The 23,220-nt window shown below is 39.5% G+C and overlaps 2 protein-coding genes across 2 annotated transcripts; both read right to left on the bottom strand.

Moving 5' to 3' along the window:
- Positions 1–707: 707 nt before the first annotated feature.
- On the bottom strand, positions 708–5,759 carry ltb4r (leukotriene B4 receptor). Its single transcript, XM_020699707.3, has 4 exons — positions 5,623–5,759; positions 4,309–4,830; positions 3,344–3,620; positions 708–2,077 (listed from the first exon to the last, which is right to left on the bottom strand). Exons 2-4 carry the CDS (start codon positions 4,791–4,793, stop codon positions 1,694–1,696), a joined length of 1,146 nt encoding a protein of 381 aa, XP_020555366.1. The 5' UTR covers positions 4,794–4,830; positions 5,623–5,759; the 3' UTR covers positions 708–1,693.
- A 4,608-nt stretch (positions 5,760–10,367) lies between these two features.
- Positions 10,368–22,701, bottom strand: LOC101156790 (leukotriene B4 receptor 1-like). Its single transcript, XM_011492534.3, has 5 exons — positions 22,282–22,701; positions 15,160–15,702; positions 14,870–15,070; positions 14,735–14,775; positions 10,368–11,668 (listed from the first exon to the last, which is right to left on the bottom strand). Exons 1-5 carry the CDS (start codon positions 22,438–22,440, stop codon positions 11,350–11,352), a joined length of 1,263 nt encoding a protein of 420 aa, XP_011490836.3. The 5' UTR covers positions 22,441–22,701; the 3' UTR covers positions 10,368–11,349.
- Between the last annotated feature and the right edge of the window lie 519 nt (positions 22,702–23,220).

The following is a 23,220-nucleotide window of genomic DNA, read 5'->3' as shown; positions in this document are numbered from 1 at the left end:
TTCTTAACTTTCACCCTGCACTGTTCCGAAGACCGCTGGCATCCCTAACGCTCCATTTTATCCCTGAAGGTAGAAAATTCTTCTGAGTTGTTGTCCTTTTTTTTCTATTTCTGAGGAATGTATTCATCCGACCAAATTTCAATGAGTTGCTGTCTCTTGTCATTCCTCAATGTTTGTCCAGGGCTCACGGTTGCTTCCATCCTACTCTGTTTACATCCCATAATCCCTGGCTACAGTGGCCATTTGGTCCAGTTGTTCCACTCCAAGCACAGATTTTATTCAGACTGAGGAAAACTCAAAGTGAACCAAACCTCAGTCCAGTTAGAATTGAATTGACACCACACCAAAAGATGGGTCTGAAAGCAGTTCCTGGTCCTGGACCAGGGTGCACTTTGGTGCTGAATAATGGTTGCAGAGTATCGGGGGAACTAATTCTGGTTCATTTTAAGCCAACCAAATGTCTTCAGTACACCCTTAATACACCTTTAATACTGTATTGTCAGGGTTTTCTGACTACAATCCTTGTCACAGATGAATACTTTCAATCAGAGAAAAACAGCGATGAACTCCCTGGACATATAGGCCTATTCAGCAGATCTGAAAGAAAATCCTTTACGATTCTGGTCACAATGTTCTTCCTATGAAAGTTAATATTTCCCCAAAAAATCAGAACCAGCGAGTTGTTACAGATATGTACAAGGAAAATCTTTATTTTACTATTTTATTTATGTGAAAAGTCATCAAATATAAAATATATTTAACAGCTTACATTAGGGATTGAAAAATCTTTAAAAAAAATACTGGATTTAACTTCATGTTAAAATTTCTTATAAACTATTTACAAATACAGAATTTTAGCTTGTTCTTCATCAAGAAAAAGATGAGTTAGACAAAGTTTTAACAGTTCAGTCTTCAAAGTTGTTGATATACAAATGCAATTATAAAAGATAAATGTTCATACAAAAGGATCTGAATGACTGAAGGACAGAATGGGCCAGCTGCAGAGCAGTCAGGGGTCCATGCTGACTTCTGTCCACCACAGAAAGAGCAGACATTATGCACAAGAGCACCAGAGGCTGGTGGAAAAAATGTTATCTGGACTAATAATTTAGATTTTCCTTCCCTTCACTCTGATGGTTGTTTGCACATCGATCACCCACAACATTGTGATTCTCAGTGGAAGGAAGAGTGGTGATTTCAGCAAAATCCTGCTGTGATCATGGGATTCTTAACCCTTCTGCTATCTTGTGGGGTCAAAATGACCCCACCCTTACATTGACATCTTATCCCTCCCATGAGAGAGGTGGATAAAGGTGAAAAGGATTTCATGTACTCCACGGACACCAGTGAAGATCACAAATCATTGAAGAAAAAAGGTTCAGGGTCCAGATGACCCAACTCCCAACGTTAAAGTGCCTTGGAAAGCACAAGGGTTAAATCCACATGGATGCTTTTTTGAAAGAAATCCCCTTTTGAATCGTTGGTGCCAACCCTGATCCATGATCTTGTCCTCTTTCCGCATTATAACGCTCAAATCAAACATAGTTATTTTAACGGTAATGAATTCTAGTCAAGACAGATGTTGTCACTGATAACAGGAAGTTTCTCGACTTATAGCCAGCACAGAAAAGCTCTTTAAGAACAGATTCATGAACTTTGGTCTTTGTTGGTCCTTGGGAAACATCTCAAGTCCTTATTCACACTGTTCAACAGTGGCCAGCGTCTTCAGCTCCGGCTCGTTGTCCTCTTTGCCCGCCACACTGCTACTCCTCCCCTTGCTCTTGCTCTTAAAAGGCTTCCCAAGTTTAACCGACACCGAGTGCAGGACAGACATCTCATCTGGAGAGGAGCTGTTGCGACCACGGCTGAAGATGGACGTGCTTCTGCTCTCAGAGTTGGTTGCTTCGAAAAGTTTGCCCATGAAACTAAACCCAGCCAGGCGAATGTGGGAGCTCCCAGCGAAGACGTAAAGGATGGGGTTGATGGCACTGCTGAAGTATGCGAAGGCTATAACATTGGGCCGTGCTGTCTTAGCAGCTTTGATCACTGACTCACTGTTCTGCAGGAGGCCGGCCACCTAAAGGACCAAGAGGAGAAACATTAACCAAGAGCCTTGGTAGAAATAGCATCCTACTACAGAAAAGACAAATGTCCTTAAAAGGCACTGCCTTGTATCGTTTCCAGCCATTTTTAAGCCTTAGCCACATGCCCCCTTTCAGGGAGTTGACCCATACGGGTGCTTTGAGTTTTTCTGCAAAGTCCAGGATAGTACACAGGAGCGAATGATTCTTAAAGGGAGTGCAGGTGTGTCTTGCTGATCCTTTAAGGATATATGACCATCTTCAGACACGTCATGAAAATCAAACATTGCCATGCATGTTCTGAGGTGTAACCTGAAGAATTCGTAAGAATAATGTATGTTTCACGCATTTATGACGTACATGTGATGCTGTTGTATGGTGCCGTTATACCACACAGGTCATTCCTCACTGACTGCATGCAAATGCTGCATGCACGGGGTGTGCTGGTAATATCCATGTGCCTGTGGGATCCCCACGCAAACTACGCTCAGATTGTCTAATAACAATCCCTTTTGGGGCAACGGTGTTGTCTGAGCCTGTCCAGATCTCCTGAACTTTGTGATGTTTGTCTTATTTTTATCAAGACAATAACAATTAAAAAAAGGTCCTCTAATTTTATTCTTCTTTATCTCCCCCCTGGTTAATGCGGGACAAAAGGTCTTCAACCTGGGTCTCAAGGAGACGGAAACACAATGAAGCTGGCTGTCCTTCAAATGCAGCCCCTACAACAGTAATGAAGCTCACCATACTGGGAGAGACTCTAAATGATGTCATGAACTCCGACATGGAGATGCTTTTGTAGAGCTCTGCAAAATGAATAAATCTGATCTCTCAACATCTTCTGTGTCTTCCGTGCATTGTAAATGAGATAAAAACAGACACTGCTCAATGTAGCCATCAGGCTCAAAACATCTGCCAGTAGCTCCTCCCACGTCTGGGGCGTCCAACTTATGAGCACATATCTGGACAGGCGTTGAGCAGCAAATTTGCTGCGTGGCGAAGGAGAGGTGACTGATGCTTATTTGATGTTCAAATCATGTTTTGTGTCAACACAGGTTTACCTTTTTTGTTATCTACCTGCATCAGCTGATTCCAAATTGTGACTGACTAAAAACTCCTGATTCAGGTGTACAGATGCAACCAGGACAAGGTGGAAAACAACCAGGGCTGTTTAGGACAAGGCTTGAAGGCCACCGGTTACCACCATGGTGGAATGCCTAGTTAAAAGTCTTTGAAAGTTTCATTTGGTTCAGCAGACTCACCTCAATGATGTTGATGATGTGATAAGGCAGCCAGAAAACAACAAAAGCTGAGAGGATGAGCAAGATGAGGCGGCTGCCCTTCCCTTTGATCTGGAACATGGCGCTCTTCAGGCGGCATATGACCGACGAGTAACAGCTACTGATGAGCGAAAAGGGCACAATGCAGCCCATGATGGTCTCAAACAGGTACTGGAAAACCTGGTGAGGGACACTCCTCCAGTGATAGGGTATGCAATAGTACAGAATGGTGCCGTTCCCCATCGGTTTCTTCACATTACTGTAAGACAGAGAAAAAAGAGGTGAATGAGTCATCAGAGTCCATTTGCAACCATATCAAACTAGTGTTTTTGATATAATTTCATAAAAAAAAATGTCACATGTCCAAATATAAAAAAAAGGATTTCAATTCATTTTAGCTCAGAATATTGATTTGGACATAAATACATGAATATTTTAAATGTGCAAAATTAAAACAAAATGCCTGATGGAGTTTCACAATCTTTTCAATATTTAAAGTCTAAGGCAAATGATTTTGTATTAATCTCTGAAAAACATCAACTGAAAAAAATGTTTTTTTTTAATATCATTCTTGTTTAATGTAATGCTTTTTCAAAAATAGTTTTAAAAATTACCTTACGTTTTATTTTGAAAATTCTCAATTTCTCGAAAGAAAAATAAATCAATAAGCACCCCCCTTAATTTAAAAGAAATAACAAATGTTCATTAATGTTTCTGAGCGAAAATAAAGAAACTCTTCTAAACAGCTGAAGAATCTATTTTCTTGACCATCTCAGAAATACTGCTTTTTCGTTTTGACCAGTAGATATCAGTATTTTCCTCAATCATTTTTCTTGATAAATAGAAATGGAAAACCATAAAAAGAGACTTTTGATAGACGTTTTATAAAACATGAACAAACAAATGTGTCTTTAATCCTAACCCTACAGACATGGATTTAGGCTCACCTGCGGTAAAAGGGCATCGGCAGTGACAGCAGGAACGCTAACACCCAAACTCCCAGCAGGAGAACCAGGAGCGAGCGCTTGGTCCTCATTCTATGAGACATGAAAGGCCTCGAGACAGCCAGCCAGCGGTCCATGCTCATCAGACAGATCAGGTAAATGGACACGTACATGTTCACACTTGACAGGTAATGCACCAGCTTGCACGCCACGGTGCCAAACTCCCAGCCCCTTCCTCCAGCCAGGTATCTGAGGAAAAGAGGGGCGCTCAGCAGGACGAAGGCGTCTGCCATCGCCAGGTTCAGCACCAACAGACACGTCACCGAGCGCTTCTTCACCCGGCAGAGCACCGACCAAACCACAAACAAGTTCCCAGGAAAGCCCAGCAGAAATGCCAGAGACAGGATGGCGACCCCGACCAGGGCAGAGGTGCTCATGGATCTGGAGGGCGGCTGCAAAGAAACGCTGATGTTTCCGGTGGATGCCATTGATGAGGCCTCTGAGAAATGCAGGTTTAACAACCACCTTCAAATGAGAAAAGGGAAGAGCAAAAACAGAAGTGTTAATGTAGCATTTCAAGAGTTGATTTGAACTAGCCAGATAACGTGATTCTAATCTACACTGTGTTTAAGTAGCCATAGTGTTGAATTTTTAGAGCTAACATAACTCTTTCCGGTGTTAATCATTGACACGATCTGTACAACTTCAACACTATAAAGTGTTAATAAAAGAGTTATCTTTATTCTGCCCATTTTAACTCAGAGCATTAACATCAGAACTTAGAATATAGGTTTGGATTCTCACAGTTGCTGTTGTTGTAATAACTCTGAAAAAGTTATGACAGTGTGACTGCAAATATTTGACTCTGGGGAATTTGTTGTGTTAAACAGCATGAAATGTATCAGGAATTGTGCAACATTTGAGCAGAAGGAACTGGCCTCCTATACACAACAGAACTACATTCAATCACAGAAACACACAAAAAGGACTGACAGTTTTAAAAAGATGAGTCACTATTTTTCTTTCATCCTCTTTCCTAATCCAGGAATTATCCAAAGAAATTTAGCATTGTTTGGCCAAAAATATTAGTTTAGAGCATATGGGTGTTGGCAGCAGTTTCTTTTTTTCTGTTTCCAGCTGTCTAGGTTTGAATTTCTTATCTGGCGTCCGAATGAATTCCCTTTGGAATTTATTCTCAAATTTAAGTCTTTTCTAGCTTTGAATCTCTACCACACAAACACACCCTTAAGCAGCCCTCCAAAGAGAAAAATGAAGGGTTTAATCCCTTGATTTCTCTCCAGAGTCAAGAGAACTCACCTTGATCTAAAGATTTCCCTCTTTCAAACTGTGGCAGTAGAGGTACTCCGAAGGTTTAAGCGTCTTCCTCACAGCCGGACTGAACTCCTCAGTTTGCTTCATCCCTCTCAAAGCTAAAGCTGACAGGAAGCTCAACACATTGGGCAAGACTGGTTCTGTGAGGGGAAACCACAGAAAGTCAGTTTGTGCTCTCCGTGTCAGTGGCCATTGTTCCTCCCACTCATGGAATCTCCCTGACATGCTTTTTGGGTTTAAAATGACCTGTTTTGATGCTTAACCACGGTAAAACTTAAGACTTAAAACTTAAAATGTGTTTTTCTAGCACGAAATGAAACCGGTTTTAAGCACTAAAAGTCTGAATATCTGAACATTTTCCACTTCCATTGATCTGCTACAATTTATGCACTGAACCATTTATGTCCCATTTGGGAAAAATGGGAAATAAAGTTGGATTTCAGATTTGCCGGTGTTGGTTAAATAATACTCTGGCAGTAAAACAGTCCAAATGTGTCATGGAACAGTGAAGACAAACCCTGATGTTCAATGAGATTTGCATCACAGCAGCCCAGGATCAAGCAGGGACATCAAGTTCTGTGGAAGGTGGATGTCAACCCATAATCTCCGACAGTGACTATTCAACTGAAGTCTGAAGTAGTTTGGCCCGGTGTTTTCCTCACCAGACTCAACAACGATCTGAAAGCAGCCTTCAGTAAAGATGGAGCAAAGTTGGAAGTTCTGTTAGGTTCTCCCACCTGCCAATCAACAGAGACACACCTATAAATGTGCAGAAATGTCTGTTTTAAAACAGTCAAACACCTTTGAGACCAGCCTCTAGTGGTTGTTCGAGGAACTGCAACATTTGGAAAAAGAAAAAAAAATGTATATTTTGAGTAGGTGGGTGAATCTGTTTGCGAGTTAAAAATGTACCACTCTGATCATCTTTTGATCTATTTTAAAAGTTCCCAGTAGTCTTTTGTCTAATAATTACCCTATTTTTAGGCAATTTTTTAAAGTCATTTTCTAGGACATAGTTTCTGCAGAGCAGCAGGTCATCAAAAATTCACTTCTGAGTTGTGGATGGAACTGGTGGCGTGGAGTGAGCCTACCTTCATCTCCCATCATGCCTTTGCTTACTCTCCTGCTAGCTCACAGCCCCTCACAACCCCAACCTAACATTACAGCAGCAAAAATGCAGAGCAATATTGCAGTCATCCAGTCGTACAGCCAGATGTCTGATTAGCAAAGCTTTTTTCCATATATCCATCCATAGTTATATAGCTTAGTAGCTCCTGATTATTTCCTCTATATTTTACAATTTCAAAAAGTTTTCAGTGAGAAAACTGTAAAAAGTATTTTTGATTTTTTTTTTAACAACATGAATCCAGGCTAAATCATGCAGGTTTTTTTTTTTTTTTTCCAGAAATGCTACTAAAATAGCATCAGCAAAAAATCTAAACAGACCAAAACCTCAATAAACTTTGCAATCAGGACGTTTTGGTTCCTGGTTGTTGGTTTACAACTCCCTGCCAAAAGAAAATCAGGGAAACTCTAACATTCTATTCCATTCAATTGTATTTATATATATAACACAGTTGTCTCAACAGGCTTCACTAATTGTACAAGAAATACAATTTGGTAAAAAATGCAATAGCTGATTACTAAACTAAACTAAACTAAACTAAACTAAACTGGACATCCCTTAGACTCTCCTTCTTTGTGAGAAAAACTCCTTAAAAAAGAGATTCCAGGGGGGAAAAAGAAGAAACCTCAGGGATGTCCACACAAAGGAGGGATCCCCTCGCAGGACGGACAGGCGATATACCAGGACTACAACTACTAACATAGTTTTTTTTTTTTTTTTGTTGAAAGAACACATTCAGGTGATTGAGTAAGAGAGAACGAGGGTTCCAGGAGGCCTGTTGATACATGACTGTTAACGTCAGACTTTTGGCAGAGATGTTCTTCTTTCATCAATCTCCTGCTGTGGCAGGTTGGTGGACAGAACTTGATAAACATTTGCCGCAGTTTCTTTTCCGTATAAACTTGTGTTTTTAAATTGGAATCTGCCGAAGGGAGACGGCGGGGGCTGAGGATCGTTCTCTCTTAAGTCACACAGACTCATTGACAGCATCCTGGCAGCAACCCTCATATACTTCCTCCTCCAGTTGGACAAAATGTTTCAGCATCAAGTCAGAACTGTTCTGAGCCAGTCAGCGACCGCCTGACGACGTTCAGCCTCATCCAGGCTGAAAACGTCTCAGTTCCAGTCTGACAGCGACATCTGAGGATTTATTCTACTGGCAGCTTCTGTTCCACTGTTGCGTCCTCTTTTGTTGTATCCATGACAGGGTTGGATGCACACACTCCTGCACAAAACACCTCTTTCTGTGCAAAAAAAGGAAACTCAGTGACTGTATTTTGACAACAAGCTCTTATGCAGTGACACCTTTCCACAGCAGTAAAATGGAACAGGATGTGACTCAGTGTGAGCCTTTGATCAAACTGTTGTCAAAAAACTCTGAAAACATCTCAGTCATTCAGAGCTGACTGCGGAGTCTCAGAGCCACCATGAGATGTTAGAGATCCTGAATGTGATAGTACAATGTGAATTTTCTGTCTCTACCTACAAAATTAAATGTAGAGCATTTCAAAATGTGAAAATTGCCTGAAGACGGTTAACCAAAAAAATCAACCCTGTTTCTTCTCTGTGAGGCAAAGCTTTTTCAAAGGGTTCAAATGATGAGTATGATCAATCTTCCAATGGAGTGGAGGTATCATGGAATAATAATTTTTCTGAGGTCTAGGCTTGACCTGTTGATCTGTCTAATTCATGTCAATGGCTTTCCTGTAAAGTTTCCTGAAAGCAACAGGGGTTGATTCAGAAAGGATGCAGGATGGAGAAAGGAACACTAAACGGTTGCAAAAATGTCAAATCTAATGTAGCATTAATGATTAAAAAAAGGAAGCTGTTTTTATGATAAATAAAATAAAACCAAAATTAGCTTACCGTACATCAAGACATATCAACCACATGAACAAATGTTGACGCACATCTGCCAGATGTCAGACTTTTGGCAGAGATTCACATGTTCTTCTGTCATCAATCTCCTGCTCTGGCAGGTTGGTGGACAGAACTTGCCAAACATTGCCACAATTTTTTTTTTCATATAAACTTGGGTTGTTAAATGGGAATCTGCTGAAGGGGGATGGCGGAGGAACAAGCTTTGATGCAATGACACCTGTACACAGCAGTAAAATGGAACAGGATGTGACTCAGTGTGAGCCTTTGATCAAACTGTTGTCAAAAAACTCTTTTTAACTTGTTCTGTCCAACAAATGAGCTGTTTTTAAAAAAAAATTGTATTTGTTTGTTACATTTTGTGTTATAAGTATATATACATATTCTTTAGATTACGGGAGAGGGGGAAAGTGTGGGGGGGGTACAAGAAAAATAAATAAAGAGGGAAGAGGAGAAAGTGAGAAAGTGAGGGGATACAAGTGCAGAGTCGCTAATTTGAATAGGTTATTATTTTAAGGTGTGAAACATTTATGCTAGATCTGCAGAAAGGCAAATATTACATCCAAACGTAAAATTCTGACACTAAGATAAGCGGAAGATATCTGACAATTCAGCATTTATTATTGGGGTTTTATTGATTGATCATCAAAATATTATTTAAGTGTCTTTTATACAAAAAATGTCAAGTCTGCCTAAATTTATGACAGAAGAATGATTGATTCCACTGTTAGACCAGAGGTTTGTCTATGACTGCAGTTCCGGAATACCAATTTCAAATTTGAAATAAACATTCCATTGTATAGAAAACCTTTATTGCAGCTTAAAACGGATTTAAAATAAAGTAACTGGTTAAAATAAAGTTTTTTTTGTAGCGATGGGGGGGGGGGTCGGGACATTGTTGTCTACAGCCAGATCTTCTTGGCATTTTCCACACTATAGGGCACAAAAAGCTTTCATTTTTTTCCAAAAACGACAGTACGTCTTATAATCTATAGGGTGCCTTATACGGATATTAATTCAGGCTGTGCTTTCCGCTGTCAAAGCGATTTGAGAGGTCAAGAGCGTTCTGTCTAAATGTCAGCCTGTTCTTTTTAGGAGTTGCAAACAATTGCTAACGCGGCTAATGTGTAGCGGTATCAGACTATGTTTTTCTATACGTGTTCCTTATAATGTTGGAAGTTAGCGTAGTCACAGTGACGTTAGTTTTAGTGGTATCAATCTGTATTTTTACATGTTAGGAAATACGGGTATTCTAAATACACTAATGCAGCTAATGCCTCCAAAAAAGACAGAAACACTTCTAATATGGCTAATTTATTATGTTACAAACAAGTTCTAGAGTTACTGCGAATGCAGTTAAAGTCTGACTGACTGTCTCATCTCTGACTCTTTTGTGTCACTTAATGCATCTTATAGTTTAATGCACTTTATATATGACATAAGTTGATAAAGTAGAGCATTCATGGACTCAGCACCTTACCATCCAGTACAGAAAAATACAGTAGGCTATTTGTCTTTTTTCTGCCCATTTTAAGCTGGTTGTGACAGAAAATCCTATATTTTGTTTTCATCAAAGGCACAAATGGAAATGAGATAACTAACAATAATTTATATGTCAACCTCTCTTAAGAGTAAGACTTTTTTAGGACATCCCATAAAGTTTGCATGTTTTCAAAAGCATATGTTTACAAGCCGCACAGTACAAAACACACATCACCCATACTGCTTAGAGATACTTTGCTTGTTGTTCAGATTCTTGATACATTTTACACATCTAACATATCTAACACATGCCACATATCTAAAACAATGAAGAATTCAGACAAAATGAATAAAGACAAATGACTGGTTTGTAAATGTAAGACCTGTGAGCAAGAAAAAGAACTACAAATCATGAACCGTAAAGTTGGAAAACAGAGAAATTTGCTTTTATTTACATCTTTTGTTATTGAGCTTCCAGTTGCTGTTCATTTTTGAGGGGACCAAAATAGATCTCACAGTGACAGTCGACACACATTCCACTAAAGGTGATTGTCTCACTTCTACTTATACTCTTAAAAAGACACAAGACAAGCAAGACTCTTTGTGTGAAACATTTAAGCCCTGTTTTCCTTAACCAGCCATTTCTGTCTGTGTAGATCTCTTGTAAAAAGTTGACTTGACAATAAGACAGATTTTGGAGAATAGACTTGAACTAACAATCTGCTGTTCTGAACTCAGTGAGCTCACCGCTGCACACTGCACAGCCAACGGGCACCATCTCTTCCATATTTACATCTGCAAATGAGATCTTATCGTACAAAATTCATTCTATATGAATATTTTAAACTAAACACATAAAACAAGAGACATTAAGTAAAAAAATGTACAAAAAACTGTATCAACATAGGTGCGTACACCTTAAGACTTTCCCTCATAGAGGTTCTTGGTGTGGTAAAGTTATGGAAACGTATTCAATCCTGAATTCATGCTTTTTCTGACCCCGAATGAAGCGGAGCGAAGCCGACGCCTCACCCATCATGAACCCTGAGAGTGCAAGCGAGCCAGGAGCAGAAGTTTCAATTTTCACTTGGAGAAGCAGAACATCCTCACCTCATCTTTGTGTCAATGGATTCACAGTCTGCAGGAAGTCTTACCACAACCAACAGTGAGCTACGATGGACGGAGGACACGCAAAGATGTTCCAGAGGTACCAGCAGTTCTAACCTCTATTTCATATTTTTCACCGGACTGACCAAAACCGAGTTTGTAAGGACCTGAGACACCGAGTTGGAAATTGACTCTGGATCTTTGTCTTTAAGCGTAACATCTGCGTCCTTGTCTTTGTCCCGGCTGTTCTGACTGTTCTGCCGGCTTTTCCGTGAGGAGTCCAACCCAGTTCCCTCGAACAGGCGAGCCATGAAGGCCAGCCCCTCCCGCCGGATGTATGACTTCCCTGCGAAGAAGTAAAGGATGGGGTTGACAGAGCTGCTGATGAAGGCGATCGATGAGGTGACAGCGCGGCTCCTTTGCCCGATCATGTCCAGTCTGATGAAAAGACAGAAAAAAGGCCAAATCATTAAACATAAAAAGAAACAAAACACACAAACTGCAAAAAATTACTTCCTCAACTCTTCCTTCATCTCTGCACCAGAAAATAAAACACTGGGATTTCATCTAGTGCTACAACTTTTGCTTTTTTGTCAAAAAAACGTTCATTTTATTTTTTCTCACCATAAGTTGATGGACTCAATTCATTTATTTAAGCACCGGTTAAGTATGAATGCTGTCTGAAAGTGCTGCACAAAAAGCAATAGACATCACAATTATTATAACGTTTATTCCAATGAAACCAGATTATCTGAACTGTTTGCCAAATGACTGATTCAAGAGACCGGCAGAGTGTTTTACAGGGATTTTCTCAAAGTAATCCGTGTACTGAGCACACTCAAATAGTTTAAAAAAGTTCTCTTCTTAAGTTATTTTATGTAGTTTTTTTTCCCTCTAAAATATTATTTATAGTGCATGTTTGGGTTGGCGTGTTTGTGTAAATGAAAAAAGTCTCACTCATAAAAAATTCTTATGTGCTTAAAACTTAATCAAAAACATATGATCTAAACATCCATTCCCATAGACTAACCCTATCAACATTTTAAGAGACCACAATCTCTTTCTTAACTGTAACTGCTGACAACAGCCCAGATTTTTCAGTCTACCTTGTAAATGTAGTAACTTCAGTTGGTCACCAGAGGTCCCCATTCGTTCTCGCTTTTGTTTTTACTTTTTATTTGAATAGGCTTTTTAGACCTTAAAGGTTTTGAAAATCCTGAACAAAATTAGGAGTGAAAATGGAATTTTATTGAGGTCTATGACAGCTTGACAAGCTTTCTTTCATCGTGCTTATTGCAGAATGCATGCAAGGCAGAAGGGCATCCAGACACACTGGATAACACAAGAATACAACTGCACCCAGTGCTGACATCAAGTAATTCTGCTGCACCAATACAGGAAGCAAAAGTCATGTTGAAAGCAAGAAAAGTGAAACACTTCTGTCTATCTTTCTTTTAATCTACACTTAAATCAAACTTTGAATTTCCTTCATTGGGCTTTCCTCATCTGGCTGTGAGTATGTAGAAAGGATGACAATGTTCAAACAGTCGTACAATTCCACATCTGCCTTAATTGAAGTTTGAATGAAAGGGATGAGTCGGGGATGCACCTGGGAGAGTAAAGGGGGTTGTGGGAACCCAAACTCCTCACCACACAACTGTCTTTTATAGGGGGGAGGCGTGGGGCCTCACCAACCCCAGCATGTATGCTACTACAAACCAAAAATAAAAAACACAACTGCTCAACAATAAACCTCCATGTGGACATTTTTGTATTCTCAAAACAATCAATAATTCATTTTGCCCTGATTTTACTGCATGACTAAAGGGACATTTTGACATGAGACTCCTAATTTATTAAATTATTTTGAGTTCAGTTAAACTATTTTGGAATTGCCCCATTAAGAGGAATAGAATAAGTCCTAAAGCTCATTTAAGAAAATGGTAAATAAATTTAAGAAAATGGTCTTTTTGATGTTTTTAACATGTTCTTGTAACATTTATTTTGATTGATGGAGGACATGTAAAAAAGAATTTAAGATTATAACCGCATTTCTGAGTATTTCTTTATTCAAATTGTGATGGACCAAGAGCAGACAAAAATCCGCCGTTTGAAAAATCGAAAAATTTGTGATGCAGCAAGTGAAATGGGCGAGCCAAAGTCTCCCCCCTCCACTCCACTAGATCTGTGTAAGTCTTTGTTTTCCTCGTCTGAGCTGGTATCTGGCGAAAAACTGTACGACTGGAGGGCTCCAGTTATTGCTCGTCATTTTTGTTGCTACGCTGATGTTAGGTTTGGGTTGTGAGGGGCTGTAAGCTAGTGGGAGAGACTGTAAACAAAAGAACGAAGTGTAACTTCTGCGCCAACAGTCCTACCACAACTCAGAGGTCAAATGTGTAATGAACTATTGCCGCTCTACAGAAACTATGTCTTAAAAAAATTTTGACTAATGATCTGGGCTAGAAATGGCATAATCATAATGAAAAGAAACTCTAAGAAACACTTTTACAGCAGATGAAAAAAATAGTTGGAATGGGACTTTAAAAATCAAGGTTTTGCTCTTTGTGAAATCAGAACTTTAGCAAACTTTCAGCCCCACAAACTCATTTATTTTACTAGGGTAAATATCAGTCTTTTTAATTTGATTAGTTTACCTTTCTGGGATTCTTTTTTTAACCAATGTAATTATATTATCCGTAACTGTTTTTAGTCATTCTGAGTCAGTTTAAACCTTTCATATTTTTCTTTTATACTTAAACATATTGAACATTAACTCCAGCAGTTTTATTTGATTTGAGGCATTTTGGATTGTTTATATTATTGGAGGTAATTTAATGGTACAACTCACAGCTGATGGGCATTTGTGAAAGTGGAAACTGGTGAATGAAGAACCAAAAGACTTTGGGCTGCTAGCTAACCAAAAGACTTTGGGCTGCTAGCTAACCGAAAGACTTTGGGCTGCTAGCTAACCGAAAGACTTTGGGCTGCTAGCTAACCAAAAGACTTTGGGCTGCTAGCTAACCGAAAGACTTTGGGCTGCTAGCTAACCGAAAGACTTTGGGCTGCTAGCTAACCAAAAGACTTTGGGCTGCTAGCTAACCAAAAGACTTTGGGCTGCTAGCTAACCGAAAGACTTTGGGTGTTTTCAGACTGAATACCGGTACTTTGTCCTCTAACACCAAACTCTGCATCTTTTTCAGTTGATTAAAGTTTTTGCAATAGTTATCTTTCTCACACATTTTTCATCTTTCATATGTCTCTGAATGTTTGTTTTTACTTCAGTTTCAGCTGTCAGCACTTACAAATCCTTATTTCAAAGAAATATAATTTTTCGGAATATCAATAAGCACTAAAAAGTTTTCATAACTTCTACTTTTGTCAGACCATTTAAAGTAGTCCTATTTTTCCTCTCCAAGTATATGTCAGAAATAAAATATTATCGTCATCATCAATCTCAGACATTGTCTTTGAGATGTATTCAGGTTTGATTGTGGCTCCACTTACTTGTCCTTTGTCTCTCCCTTGTTACACAAAGCCGAGGCAACCTGAGTGTGACACAAAATAAGTCAGCAACTGGACCGGACTGAAGGATTCTGGGATGTTCTGGACAAAGTTAATGCCTTCGAGGGTGCATTGTACCTTTAAGACGTTGACTAGATGGTAGGGCAGCCAGAAGAGGCAGAAGGTCAACACGATGGCCAGGATGAGGTTCTCGCTGCGAACACGACGGCGGAATTTAGTCTGTCGGATCCGCCGCAGGATACAAACGTAGCTGATCAAGATGACCCCATACGGGAATAGAAATCCCAACACGATCTCCAGCATGTACTGAAGAACAACCTGTGGAGGCCAGAAGAAAAAAGCTGACTCTGGGAACTAAAACATCTCACCTGCTGATGATGTTTTGGTTTTCTTCTCTTTTTACTTACATATTTGTCATCTTTATGAAATGATTCGCATACTGAGTTATTGTAATGTCCTTTTTTAACTTGTCGGAAGATAAGCGCAGGAATGGAAGCGACCATGACGAGCACCCACGTCGCTGCGAGCACCCGCCTGATCATCCTCTTCCCAGTGATTTTGCTGACTCGCTGGGGCCAAATCACCGACACCAGCCGGTAGATACTCATCAGCATGATGAGGTAAATGGAGGCGTACATGTTGAGCAAACAAAGGTAGAAGAGGATCTTGCACATCACTTCCCCAATCATCCAGTTCCTTGTGATCAGGTAGACAATGAAGAACGGAGTGAGAGCCATCAGAGATCCATCAGCAAATGCCAGGTTGAGGATGAGGAGGGTTGTGATGGACTGTTTTTTAGCTCGAGCCAGGATGCTCCAGATGACAAAGATGTTTCCAGGGAATCCCACGAGGAAGACAAGGCCCAGGATGAGGGCGCCCATGTTTGTGCCAGTTGCATTGTCCACGATGGTCTCATTGTGTTGCGTGGAGTTTCCGTCCATCTTCATTTCCTGCCAAAAACAATTGATAAACAGTTTTCATTAAAGACTTCACATACGTAACCCTTGTGCTATCCTAGAACCTTTAACATTGGGATTTGGGTCATCTAGTAGACCCAATAGACAGTGCGCTGAACCTTTTTTCTTCAATGATTTGTGATCTTCATTGGTGTCCATGGATTACATGAAATCTTTCCACCTTTATCCACCTTTGTCTCGGTAGGGAGAACACGTCAATGTAAGGGTGGGGTCATCTAAGATAGCACAAGGGTTTATCATGATACCACTGGAAAAAAATGTTATATTTAATAAACAAATAGTTTAGGGATTATTTTCAATGAGTGAAAGAATAAATTTTTTCTGGTGTGATTGTTAGTTTGACACTAACTTTGTGAGGAAAGCATGAGCGTGTGAGCATAACAAGTTTGGAGTAGCACCTAATTCCTGAACTAGATCAGACATGAGTGCTGAGTAACGGTCGCTGTTGCTGCCAGGATTTAAGCAATAACTTGGATCCAGGTTTGAATTCTTTCCAACTCAAGAAATCAGGTTTAAGAAAACCAGCAAAAGAGGGAAGTCAGTCCATACAGAAAAAAAACAAGAAATTATACAAGGAAATGGCACTTCTCCTTAGTTGCAGAGGAGTGCATCTACAACAATTTACTAGTAACTTTTACACAAAATGTAAATGACGAAATGATTTGAAAGTGTGATTTTTGCATGTGGACATAATAGTTAATAGTTGCTAAATAAATTGCTAAGAACTTCAATGTACAAAGTTCTCTTTTTCTTTTCTGTTGCACGCATTGCTGCTTTTTTGTGAGGATTTTGCATTTGGATTTTTGTGATATTTTTTCGGTTTTTACATCGACTGTTTTCTTTGTCAGTTTCGCCAGGTTTAGGTTGCCAATCAGCCACAGCTGTCATGATTACTATTGATGATCCCCAGTGTATTTAACCCTTGTGCTATCCTAGGCACTTTGACATTGGGAGTTGGGTCATCTAGACCCACTAGACAGTGCTCTGAACCTTTTTTCTTCAATGATTTGTGATCTTCACTGGTGTCCATGGATTACATGAAATCTTTCCACCTTTATCCACCTTTGTCATGGTAGGGAGAACACGTCAATGTACGGGTGGGGTCATCTAAGATAAGTGTTCAAGTCATCTACTTGGTCCCTTTTTTTGTTTTTACACAGGTTTTGTCATAATTAAGTTTATTTATTGAATGTTTACTTTTCTGCTTCCATGGTCCTGCACCACTGGTGCCTAACATTTTTGGCATGAAATTATTTGGTTGTTTACTTTATGGGAAACAGATTTTCACCAGATCTGAAAAGGAGCAGCTGTGCCGTGGAGCTCCTCGTGTTCTGGAGTCTGTCCATCCATCCATGGCAGCATAGTCCAGCCGGGATCACATGGCTGATAGAACCAGGCCGGAAATTCCCACCTCAGAGATAATTCATTGATAAAACAAGCCTGTTTAATTTTACTTTTACTAATCAGTTTATTTCTTTTTGCTGTATAAAGTATTGAACTTAAGTTTCTTCTCATTATAAAGTTTTTCAGAAAATATTTTTTCATTATTTGCAGAACATCTTATTTGTTCTACAAAGGCTTTATAGAAAGTGCCCTCCTGATTTAAATCCTTTTGAAACAAAAGTAGAGCTCTGATGTACAGATGCGTCCTAGCAAATTTAAATTACTCAGTTGTGAAAGATTATGCAGATTTTTCGGCAGCAGACTTTGTGAGGGTAAAATGTATCCCTTTAACACCAGAGGTTTTGCTCCTGTGTTGACATTCGTTATGTGACCCTATCTTACGCAATTAACGTAATTCCAGCGGATTCTGAAGCCTAGAAAACCAGCTTTGCTCTGATTTGCAGCACTTTTAGATTACAATGTAAATCAACTGATTCCGATGCTGTAGTGAAGGATAGAAGCATATCGGCGCAAAGCTGCCTTTCTGGAAAATGTGTAAACGGTTGAAGAGCAAAAGTAGTTTTAAGAGCGTGTGCTATCCTTTACCGCGGCCGCCAGCGTTTGTTTTATTAATGGTTAATAAACAAACTGGGACATGACTTAAAAAATATTCAAGAGTTGAACCTAAACATGACAAGACATGAAAGGTGAAGCAACAAAGAGGGTGAAATGTGGAGAAACGGACATGAAGCAACTCCAACTGAGTACTTGTACACAGTCAGGAGGAATTTGCTGCTGCAGGAACAGCTGTGTATGATTAGTACCGGATCCTTGGTGATGAAATGAGGGGCAGCAAAGACAATCCCAGAAACAAGATTGAGACGGGCACAACAGTGTGTGTTCACTCAAAGATTCACTTTAACCAGTGTGATTTGCTGTCACATTATTACACCCATATTACACGACAGGTTGATGAACCCTGTGGTCATGTGACCTGTTGCTTGGTACCGGTCTCATCTGAAGCAAGTCTTTTAGTGCTGTGCGTATTTGTAACAATTTAGGCATCAGACCTCTTTAATTAAATGGTTACATTTGTGGTTTCGGTTTAACATCAGCCCTCAAGAAAGAAGTGAACGTTTCATCCTTTGGTTTCACAAAATCCAAATGTTGAAGAAGAAAAAAATCATGTAGCTACAACAGCTTCTCATTTTAGGGCGCACATGTTAGAAGTGAGCTCTATGTTGGTGAAGGGAAGCTGAGGTTAGAGCTTCCAGGGAAGAGGCCTAGAAGAAAACCAAGATGAGGTTCATGGATGTGAGTGGAGGAAGACATGGGGTTGGTGTGAACTAGGAGGATGCAGAGTAAGAGGAAGTCAGATGTTTCTCTGTGGAAACCTCTAAAGAGAGCAACTCAAAAGGAAAAAAGTAGCTGAAGACATTCTGAAAAAAGTTCCAACCAGTCCTCTTACCGCCATAGATGTCTAAGCATTTGTAGCTCCTCACTAAACCACATTTACCCAGCAGACACTTTCGTGGTTTTAATGCTTATTCGAAATGATGCCGTGGCTGTTTTTCTCTCCTCCTGATACATTAAGAAAAAGGAACACTTAAAAACCTAAAGAAAAAAAAATCATATGTTTTTTAGTCACACCAAGATTTGTCCCAGTAAGTGTTTTGTTAGATTCAACGCCCATTGACTTACATTCCCAGTTGCATTCCGTCGCATTCCAAATAGGAAGAATAACCATTTTTGCTCTCCTACTTTTTTTTTTTACCATATTCTTGATAATCATAATTTTTTTTACAGATATTTTTGCTGTGACACAAGTTTTCAAGTTATAAACCTACCAATCAGATGCCTCAAGAAAAGTAGGTGGCCTCATTTGATTGACAGATTCTCCTGAACCCTCTTTTAGTGGAAGGGGTGTGGCCTTCTAATTGGAGAAAGTGGTTGCCATAGAAATATAGACTCAATTTGATGTGAACCAACTACGGCTTACTGAGGACATTAAGTTCCAACATGGCGATGGACATATTGTGGAAATTACTTAATTTGGTCGGAACTGGAAGCAAATCGTTTTCTGTGATGTCACACTCACTCAGCCCACTACTCATATACAGTCAACGGCAACGCCCATTCAAAGGACCTCTTCCAATGAAAAGTCTAAGTAAACACACATGCTTCAGGCTTCCATGTTAAAAACTCTCACGGTCATGCGCCGCTATGCAAGTTTTTAAGTCAGTTTTAAAAAAGCTCAAACATTTACTGTGCACTGAAAGTTAAACCAGTGGAACTTTGACCAGTCTGACTCAGATTTGATAGTGATTTGTGGGTAGCGTCCTTTTCAATTCAGGGAAGTGCCAACCTTTGGGAAATTAATTAATTTTGATTCCAATGGATTGTTTTTCATTGTTTTTGTTGGTCTTTGCTTAACAAAACGTTTTAGTTCATGTAATGAATTAACTCACATAGTTATATGTGAGGAATTTTAATTCACTAACTGATGATATCGGTCACTGACAGTAACCCATACTTTGACAGCTGGTCTGAGGTGTGACTGAGTACCTGGCAGGATTTTTTGCTGTGAAGCGTGAATGCTTGATTTCCTTTTGAGATGTTTTAAAGGCTGTGAATGTGTCACACTTTGTGCCATTGTCATTTTTAAGTCACCTTTACAGCAGGCGATCTATCAAGCTGACATCACCCCTCACCTACAACAACAGCATAAGTACCCTTCAACACAAAAAGTTCACACCCTCGTCTTGCTCAACCTGCTCGTTTGATTTCTCTGTGGCCGGGATTATCAGGATGGAATGGGCTCCCGTTGTGGGTTCCTGCGTGGGAGAGCGGCGTTTGACACAAGAGCTGCAACACAGCAGCCATTTTTATTGCATGTTAAAGATGATGTTTGAAGATATGTTTACACCGCCTTTGGCAACGCACCTTCAAGCGGCCACTTTCAATGAAAAGTCTATGTAAACGCGCATTTATATAAGTTTCAGGCGTCTGTGTGAAAAACCCTCACAGCTTGAGTCACACATAGCTGCAGAGGTTTCTATGACCAGTTTAAAGCTTCATGTACAAAATGCAGGACCATTAAAAAGTGCATTGAAGGTTAAAGCAAGTAGAACTTTGACCAACCAGGAACTCGAAATGAAATATTAAAAAAAGGAAAGACAAAAAGAAACCAGAAAAGGCACTGCGACATTACTGGTTGGATTACGACGTGTGATTCTTAACATTTTAGTTTTTTTTTAATTGCATCGTCAATGTCCTCTTACTAAAACAAGTTTTATGATTAGTATGGAGTATATCCAGCATCACTTCATGCCAACTCATTTTCAGTTGTCCTATAGTACCTACTGAAGGATTTTATTTTGTTAAAAACATACAACTTTTGCTTTTGCTTGCTTTTCAATTACTTCATATTTTTCAATTACTTTGGATATTTTGATTACTTTGTATTACTATTAAAAGTGTGTTACATGATTTTAAGGCTTATAACTTAGAGGGACTGCAGATGCGTTGGGGGAAGGGATGCTTGGGATCTATGGTATTGGTAAAATGTTGGCTTCTGGTGTTCAGTTAACTGATTAAAATTAGGCAATACCCCCTGCAGGCAAGATGCAAAGGGGGCGGGGGGTGACTCAGACAATGTGGAAGGGCTGCAGAGAAAATGGTCCCAGATCTTCTCTATCTTCAAATAAAATTGTCTTTATTGACCTCTTGGAGTGTGCTTCTCCTTTAAAGGAAAAAGAACTTGGGGAGACATTCTAGGACGAGGAATCCCATCTCAACAAAACAAAAGTAATTTCCAGAAATCAAAATGAAATGTTAAAAAATGAAGCAGTAAAAACCCCTGAAAAACGTATGTACTAGAGGACATCACTGATTAGATGATGACTTTTGTCAAATTTAACGGAAACATATTTGATATAAAGTGACACTGGATGTCATCATCCAATCGACGATGTCCCATAGTACCTAGCTTTTCCGGTTTCTCTTTGTGTCTCGCTTTTTCTTATTTCGATTTCTGGAAATTACTTTTGTTTTCCAAAATGTTTCATTTTTATTTTTATTTTTTTCATTTTTCATAATTGTGTTTTGGTTTTTGGAAGTTTGATTTCTTTTCTAATATTTAATTTTTTAGCTTCTTTTATTTTTTTTAATTTTTTTTTTTAAATTGTTGTTGAGATCTTTAATATGTTTTGGCATTGAGTGATTTGCTGATCAAATTTGCCCTTCACGGCCACCGTATATGTTGGAATGGAGCTAAAGCCACTAGATTTGCCCCGCTTCAACATTTCACACCAGTGACAGACATGTGACAGACATGTGCTAGTAAACAGTAGAGAAAGAAGCCCACCGTGGGCTAAATGCATGTCCAAGAATGCGTGTTTAGCGCGTTCTTGAACATGCATCACATGTCTGTAGCTTCAGATTCTGCCACCACATAGAATGTAGCAGTCTGATTATATTTGCAATAGATGGATAAAAACATTCATATTATGCTTTTTTTTTTAATTGAAATCACTCTTCTTATTTTGTTCATTTTTTAATTTTCTTATGCTATTTTTTTTATTTTTCCAAAGCCAGATAACTTACCAACAATGGAAGTAAAGACATTCAAGTAGTTTGAATGATCTGCACTTACTATTAGGAGTGTAAATCAAGTTTTTAAAGTAAAAAAAAAAATTCAAATAGAAGTGAAACACAGTATTTTGCCACCACATACATCAGTTTTTTTAGCATCTCTCAGTGATCAGATTTCATTTACATCCTTCCTGCTGGTTGTTGTGTTCTCCTCTTCCTCCGTTTGCACAAACGGCGTTCGTCCTGCGAGGCTGTAAACCTGGCCTGAAGCTGAAGGTGTGTATGTGTGCACTGTGACTCAAAGCATTCCTGCAGAACTGCACCTGTTTCATTCACAAAGGACAGAAACTGCACAGATGTCACATAGGTGCGTTTCTGCACGGATTCTGTTCATTTCCAAGCAGGCCGGCAGGTTTACGCCTCAGAGAGACAAACCGAAAACCTCTCATCTGAAGGAGCTGGAACTGGATGACAGCAGCATGTGTGTGCCACAAAGCTCCATGTCCAGCGTCTGACATGCGATGGATGTTGTGACCAAAGAGCAAAATCCACCAGGAAAAAAAACTCAAGACTCACCAACAGATCCTCAGTAATCCATAAGGAAACCCAGACGACTTGAAGAAAGAACTGAAGAGTGATTCTGTCAGCTCCTTCTGCTTGTCTCTGCAGTTTCATCTGCCCACCTTTCTTCCCCGCCCACACCCTGGGTCCCTTCTTTCCTGATGTCTCACTCATTTGTCATGCTTGCTGTAACATGTCGTAGGAGGGAATGAATGGGCGTGCCTCCCCCCCATGGCCTGCCTCTGTTGACAGCTCAGAAAAAGAAAGAACTCTGATTCTGATCTGACCTTTGTGTCTCCAACAAAACTTTTCGTTTCGTCGCCGCCGTCCAAGATGACGCTGATTTACCAGAACCTTGCCATGAATGCAGGAACAGATCATTTTAAATGGAAGCAAAACAGGAAACACAGCACAGATGGGCGACTTGCAGGCAGTGACTTGCTGCTGCTGCTGCCCAGGCTTTTATATTTATCACAGCTCGGTGCTCAACATCAGCAGGACTTTCTGTTGAAAGCAGGATGGCGTTACGGTCAAGTCTCTGCAGCTGACTCAGAAAAAGAGACTCTTCAGGACCAGAACATGAGGAGATTATAGGTTTTCGGATTCCTTTTCAAAAGAGCAAATCTATGGCTTCTGGATTGAAGCCTCTTTAAAAAGAAATCAATGTAATCAGCTAAATACTCAGAGATTTGTAAAAAATAAATAATTGAAATAAAAAATGACTATCTGCCCTATTCACTTATTGTAAAAGCTCAAAAACAATAAAAAAAAAAGTCTGTTCTAAAAACTCTTGGCATAGAGAGAAAAAAAACGTTTTTTCAAAAATGTGACAGTTAGTTAAAATATGATTCAGCTTCTGAAATGAGCTGCAATGGATAAACAGACCAAAATGTTTCGCTGCACTTAAAAATGATTTTTTTTTTTCTCTTTCGGACCACAACATTAGATTGTTCT

This window comes from Oryzias latipes, chromosome 18 (assembly GCF_053564925.1).
Source record: "Oryzias latipes strain Hd-rR chromosome 18, Olatipes_Hd-rR_3.1".
Taxonomy (NCBI): Eukaryota; Metazoa; Chordata; class Actinopteri; order Beloniformes; family Adrianichthyidae; genus Oryzias; species Oryzias latipes.
This window is presented reverse-complemented; position numbering and strand designations above follow the sequence as displayed.

Coding starts and splice junctions, on each gene's coding strand:
- ltb4r (XM_020699707.3), bottom strand. CDS start 4,793: ATGGCATCCACCGGAAACATCAGCGTTTCTTTGCAGCCGCCCTCCAGA. Junction 3,621..4,308: donor CCGATGCCCTTTTACCGCAG/GTGAGCCTAAAT, acceptor TCTGTCTTACAG/TAATGTGAAGAAACCGATGG. Junction 2,078..3,343: donor ACATCATCAACATCATTGAG/GTGAGTCTGCTG, acceptor TTGGTCCTTTAG/GTGGCCGGCCTCCTGCAGAA.
- LOC101156790 (XM_011492534.3), bottom strand. CDS start 22,440: ATGAGTGAGACATCAGGAAAGAAGGGACCCAGGGTGTGGGCGGGGAAG. Junction 15,703..22,281: donor GGATTACTGAGGATCTGTTG/GTGAGTCTTGAG, acceptor TGTTTTTGGCAG/GAAATGAAGATGGACGGAAA. Junction 15,071..15,159: donor TTCATAAAGATGACAAATAT/GTAAGTAAAAAG, acceptor TGGCCTCCACAG/GTTGTTCTTCAGTACATGCT.